This window comes from Pinus tabuliformis, chromosome 8, assembly GCF_031772625.1.
Source record: "Pinus tabuliformis cultivar Carrire ecotype Pingquan chromosome 8, CPIR1, whole genome shotgun sequence".
NCBI lineage: Eukaryota > Viridiplantae > Streptophyta > Pinopsida > Pinales > Pinaceae > Pinus > Pinus tabuliformis.
In genome coordinates this window covers 1,477,801,783-1,477,808,576 of record NC_142294.1, presented here as the reverse complement: position 1 = coordinate 1,477,808,576, position 6,794 = coordinate 1,477,801,783, and the positions used below count along the sequence as shown (strand labels likewise).

At 34.5% G+C, this 6,794-nt stretch overlaps 1 protein-coding gene across 1 annotated transcript; it reads left to right on the top strand.

Annotated features, from left to right (window-relative positions):
• The first annotated feature begins 5,178 nt into the window (after nt 1-5,178).
• LOC149241399 (18.1 kDa class I heat shock protein-like) lies at nt 5,179-6,108 on the top strand. Its single transcript, XM_089373951.1, has 2 exons — nt 5,179-5,500; nt 5,678-6,108. The coding sequence occupies exons 1-2, from the start codon at nt 5,293-5,295 to the stop codon at nt 5,944-5,946; spliced, it is 477 nt and encodes a 158-aa protein (XP_089230077.1). The 5' UTR covers nt 5,179-5,292; the 3' UTR covers nt 5,947-6,108.
• The last annotated feature ends 686 nt before the right edge of the window (nt 6,109-6,794 follow it).

Below are 6,794 nucleotides of genomic sequence, written 5' to 3'. Positions count from 1 at the left end.
TCTATCTTTTCTATCTTTTCTTGAGCTGGTTTCATAACAGCTTAGGTCATATTAGGGCTTTCTTCAACATGCACTTAACATATACTTATTCATCCATATTAGGGCTTAAACAATGTTAGGGCTTGACAACTTATTGACATCAATGACAACCTTATCCAACACATAACTTATTCCATAATTCCTTGGTTGTATATTCTCTTGCAACGATCATTAATATTGAATCTAAGAGAAATCACTAGATTGTGTTCTTTTCCTTTCTATCCAACTTGGTCCAATATTCTATTGACATTCTCCTATGTGCACTCTTTTGATCCACAATGACCCATTGATCTTTTTCCACCAAAAAGATCTTTTATCTTGAGATTCCACAACTCAAAACTTTCCCTGTTAAATTTTTCAATATTTATTTTTGAATTGCTTGTCATTATTTTTTAGCACAAGAATAAAAATTAAGGATAACCAGACCTTTAGCCACAAAGGTTTCCCCTTGAAGCCAATCACTATTATGGTACCAAATTTAAGTATTAAAACTTATTGCGCCAAGAGGATCGTTCTACAACCTAGTATGAGGTCGATGTGTGATTCTGTCCATTCTCAACACAGAGTTGTTATGTGTCCCTTTTAAAGTAAAATAAAATATTCCCTAAATAGAAAAAAATATTGGCTATAATAAAATAAAAATAATTTCTAAATAAAAAACAATGTCAGCCATATTAAAAAACAAAAATGAATATACATATTTGGCTAGTTTAATTAAAAACATTATAAAACATTAATAATACCACTTTCACTACTGAATGCAGGTGCTCATAATAACCTATCAACTTGCCCACACTCAGAGTGAATTTACCCTCCACCTAGAATTCTCTCCCCTTAGCATGATCTTACATGATTTTTCTCTTCTTTAACTCCCATAATTTTCTGCGTCCTTGCATGCTTCGACCCATCGATCTCTTGTTCTCCACCTTGTATACATTGATTTTGCAAACCATGCCAACGACGTGGAGTATCCCTACCTCTTCTTTGGTTGTCTTTCTTCATGCTTAATATTGCATTCTTACCTGTCTGGCTCCCATGACCTCCGCAACCCCTGTGACTCTTGCAAACCACATTACCTTCGAATTCACTCCCATGGTTCATGAACAAGGTTGGGCTTGGTGTGGTGGTCATGGATGGGGGCGAGGACGTCCTCCCGTTGACCCCTATTGTGGAAGCATAATCAAATTTCTTTGAAATCAACATCCCTGCCCACATTTGTCGAAGGGTGACTGAATTAAAAGAAGAGGAGTTTTGTTATGGGGGGAGTGCCCTCTCGACTCTTCATAATCTCCTCGCATGCAACCTCCTCACTTAGGAATGAGATCACTCTAGTGTTGCCAGTAGGATTGTCGACAACAACGCCCACTCCAACCATCTCTACTCCTCCCTCCACAATCTCTCTCGCGAGATTGGGATTACTTTCCCTCTGAATATTCCCTCCTCATCCTCTCCTAATCACTCTACTTCAATTACCGTCTCTCCCAACTCGTCCTCGCCATCCACCATCTATGTTGCTCAGTGTAATTCCCCGGCTCGTGATTCAACATTCACCTCTTTTCATCCCATGGACATGCAACTTCCTGGAAATAGAATCTCTCCTCTTGCCCCAATCGATTCAGCTACTACATCATGGAGGAACTACCTGAAGTCACCCCCTCTGGCCTTGTTAATGCAAAGGTTGCTATTCCATCCAATGACAAACATGCACAACAGTAGAACATCCACACTCTCTCTGGCTTACATGGTGTTGTTAATATGCTTTGTCACTAATTTTGTTGGCATGTTTTGTCAATATGTTTCTATTAGATCAGCGACAATGGCTCTCTATCAACTGTGCTGCCCAGCTCTCTTGGTTTGGTCTCTTCAACCTCTTTTAACTATGACAATGGAACTAGTCTTCTACTGCATGGGCAAACCATCTGGTTTCCCCCTCTTGGGGTAGATGTTCTCCCTTGTGCATCTCTTTATGGCAACTACGAGCCGTGGATCTCCATGTTTATTTGCACATACTCTATGTTTTTCATTTTCGTTAATATAATGATAATCATTTGCCAACAAAAAAAATAGTACCACTCTCACTCTGTTTGCTCGATTAGATGTTGATATTACAACATAGCATGGGATCTGATAAAATATTTCACTCAGTCATAAATAAAATATTTTGATGTCCATATTAAGTAACATAATTTTATATCAAACATTAGAGAGAGATAAACTAATTGAAAAAAAAAAATTTATAATCTTATATTTTCACTTTTGAGTGTGAGAAAATGTATAATTCCTATACTTTTTGAAAATATTTCAACATAGTACTTAAATAAACTATTTGAATATCCATGTTAACTAATGTATTTCAATGTGAACCTCATATATATAAAGAGAGGGAAAAACTAAGAAGGAATTACTTTAATGTTGAACATAGTAAAATATTTTAATGTAAAAAAAAGAAGTAATTGAAAGCACAAAAAAATCAAATACTTTTCTAATAAGAAGGAGATGCGCAATCTATTCAATTTTTAAAATAAATTAATATATGACAATAATAATAAAAATATTTAATGTAAGTAATAAATAAAATATTTTTGATATAATGGGTTAAATAATATTGACATATGGATCCATGTAAATTAATTAAAAAAAAATTATGGATAAAACATTTCAAGCAATCTTGCTATTCTACAATTTGGTCCCTTTTTGGCATATTTTCCAGCGAATTTTGTCTAAAATCTAATAAATATTTGGTGAAATTGCAAATTTAAGCTGTGTAGTCTACAAAATCCAAGTGTCAAAAGAGATTTTCAAGGCATTGAATCCATTTATGTATTAAAAAAATCAATTTAAGAAATAACCCATTTATGCATTAAAAACTGAAAAATTACACATGGTGTGTGGTGCATATATGTAACCAATATAAATCCATCTTAACCATGGATCTACCAAGCGACGAGAAGGATCAAAACTCTTGAGGTAAACCTTTTCTCAAATTTTACACTCCAAAAGAAGTTTACACTTCAAGAGATTTGATTCCTCTCGATGCTTGGTAGATTCATGGTTAAGATGGATCTATATTGGTACAATAATGCAATGCATACATAAATTCTTAATAAAATATACAAGTGAAATAATGAAAATAAATAAAAATATAATAAGGGAAATCACATATAATATAGATATTTACCTTGGAAACCTAAACCAGGGAAACCAATAAATTGTTTAGACCCCACCTATACTTTTTATCATCAATTAACTTCATTCTTTACAATACAATATATAGGATAATGTGGTATCCAAAACCCCTAATCCATTAACCCGTATTATATTAAAACCTCAATTCCTTAATTGGAATTAGAAAACCAGGGGTTGAACCACCACGCACCACAAAACCATCGAAAGCAAAAAAACACATGTTGAAAACTACCAAAACCAAATGCAAAAAACTACCCAACCCACTGTGCTCAACACCAAGAATTGTACATGGGATTAATCATGCAAAGAATATAACACATATCAAACAAAAATGGTTTTAGAAAGTTCCAGACCACACATTTCTAAAATTAGACTTGCCACTAAAATGAGCCCTACAAGCCAATTCCTCCAATTTTTCCATCTAGAAAGTATTGACCTATATGATAAATAGTATGATGACCCAATCCAGATCACTTATCTAGTCTCTTGCATCACATTTCCTTACAAATTAGTTACATGATTGAATAGATTAGCACTTCATCTCATATCAAGTTGTCCCTTTACTGAAGTGAATATTAATAATACAACACTTTCATATGTTTTATTTCTCTTTCTTTGTGTTCTTGATTAGATTTTCTTCAAGAGATAAAGAGCGATGAGCTAAAGAATGCCATTACATGTTTCCTAAAAGCTTGTACATAAGAGGGACTTGCTCTTCTTCATCCTTTAGTGTTTGGGATCTCCCACCTCTTCCAAAGCAAGATCTGGATTGGTTTGGGTCTTGGGAGCATATGATAGAAATTCCCGTAGCTCCTTTCACTGCTCCAAAATTTGTTAGGACTTTGTTGTTCTGTAGGTGGGGTTGGGAATTCCTTAGAGGAAGGGTTCATCAATGCATATTTGTTGGGGACTTCTTCTTGATTTATCTTCAAAACTGCACATTGAATTTGATTGGTGTCAAGCTTTGCTTGATCTTTGAGTTGATAAGCCAAACCTTATTTCCTTCAAAGCCATTTTTTCATATGTAAATAAGATTCTTTCTATTAAACTAATCTCATATTACATAATATCGAATTCCTTTTATTGTGGTTCTCCAAATTGGAAACTAGAGCAATGGAAAAAGTTGATTTTTTGGTCCCAAATATCCATATACTAACAAAATACATGCAAAAAGGTCTAATGACCAAGACTTCACTATGCAAAACATTATACCACAATACTAGTAAATTCCAAGTGAAGTAGAGAAACCATAAGTCAATTGAAACCATCAAGAAAATGTTGAAATATCAATGGTGCGCAGAATGAGTGGATTGACTATAAATACATGATTTAGTTTGTTATGGAACTATTCCTCAATGCAAACTAGTTTTTCATATTCTTTCACGTCTAACGAAGTAATACAATTGTGACTTCACAAATCATACAATTATGCAAATCCTAACATTAAAAATGAATTTGTAAACACAGTTACCATTGAAACAACTCTATATTACAATTTATTAATTAAAACTTGTGATTGGGACCCCCTATTAAAAATCCTTCCATAATTATTAAAAAAATCCATTGAAATTAAGAACATTTTCAACAAAATTACCTTCATTCGTTTCCACATATGCTTGAGATAGATTTATATCCATCTTTCTCCAAAAAAGAGATAACTTTCCTTGTCGAAGTTTAGTGAAGTTAGAGAGTGTGTGATGAATGTGATAGTGCGATTTCCTATTTTAGAAATCACATTGTTTCGAGGGATCGATAGTTCATTAAATGCTATATGGCCAGGTAATTATTAATAACCTTTCAAAGTTAAAAGGGGCCTACAGTAAGATACGTGTCCGTAAACGTTTCAAAAGAAAGTCGCTAGAACAATCCCGTATGGCCACGCATTGGAAGGTTTGAGAACCTTCATTCTTGAAAGTTCTACTAACTCCCTCTAATGCTATAAATGCTCCTTCGGTATCCCTTCTTTGATCGGAACAAAGAAGAAACCGTTCAGGCGTTAGACTATCTGATATTTGCAGTATCAATTTTCCAATTCTTGATTTCGTTGAGTCGATATTCGTTGCAAGCATGTCTCTCGTTCCTCGCTTCATTGGCAGGAGATCCAGTGTTTTCGATCCCTTCTCACTCGATTTATGGGATCCTTTTGAAGGAGGGGCTTCTCCCTTTTCCAGGGACATTGGGCACCCTGCAAGGGATGAGGCGACAGCCATAGCCAACACTCAGATTGACTGGAAGGAAACCTCCGACGCTCACATCTTCAAAGCCGATCTTCCAGGTATTAATTCAATCACGTCTTTTAAAGAATTCATGTTTCTTTTGTCTTCGCTCACATCTTCAAAGCCGATCTTCCAGGTATTAATTCAATCACCTCTTTTAAAGAATTCATGTTTCTTTGGTTTCCGAGGGCGGGATTTGTATTTACTGCGTGGTATTTACTTTTCTTTCTTGACAGGTTTGAAGAAAGAGGAGGTAAAGATTGAGGTGGAAGACGGCCGAGTTCTGCATATAAGTGGCGAGCGCAAAAAAGAAGTAGAACAGAAGAACGACAAGTGGCACCGCATTGAGCGCTCTCACGGGAAATTTCTACGGCGTTTCCGTCTGCCGGAAAATGCCAAGGTGGAGGAGGTGAAGGCGACGATAGAAAATGGAGTGCTCACTGTTACGGTCCCCAAACAGCCTCAGCCTAAACCTGAGGTTAGAGCCATCCAAATCTCTGGTTAACTGAAACAAAAATTACTGGGGATATGGCGTCTTCTGTTGTGCGTCCAAGTTTACGCCTCCTACAGTCATAGGGGATTCCATTCGTTTGTGAGGGTCTGGATTCGGTGTGGCTAAGGGTTTGGTTTTTTCAATTAGATGTGTTTGTGAGGGTCTGGATGTAAATTCCCGGTTCATTGAAAGCCGTTCGAGCAAGTTCTTGTTGCTGATAAATGTGTTTTTCAAAAAAAAAATGTTGAAAGAAATATAATAAATCGACATTTTTATCTGAATGCTGGACACAGCTTCTTGTTCTTGTGGATGTCCTAGTCTCTTGGGAGGAGGCTGGAGCTATTCTTAAAATTCGTTCATTTAAAGATTGATTCAACGTGAGAATATGCTTGATTGATTCAAATATTTCAAAAAGTAGTTATAAATTAAAAGTTTATTTTTTCTACAGGCGATTGGACCAAATAACAACGGGCTGAATATAATTTTAAATATTGAATTAAAGTAATAATGATTTAAATTTTATTTTATTTTTATTAAAATTTTAAAATAATAAATTTAATAAATGATAATAAAGTATGAAATGAATTAAATGGATCACTAAACGAGGGGTTTGATTTAATTAAAATCTATACTTTGATTGATTTAATTAAAATTTAATGTACTTTGATGATTTAATTAAAATTAAAATCATGATTCAGTTTGAATTGAGTTTTTTTTTCATTGAAAACATATTATATACTTTCAATTTGATTTGAATGGAATGGGATGGGGTTTTTTATGTTTATTTTTATTTTTTTAAATCATGGTTTAGTTTGAATTGGTTTTTTTTAATGAAAATGTATTATATACTTTTCCATGTG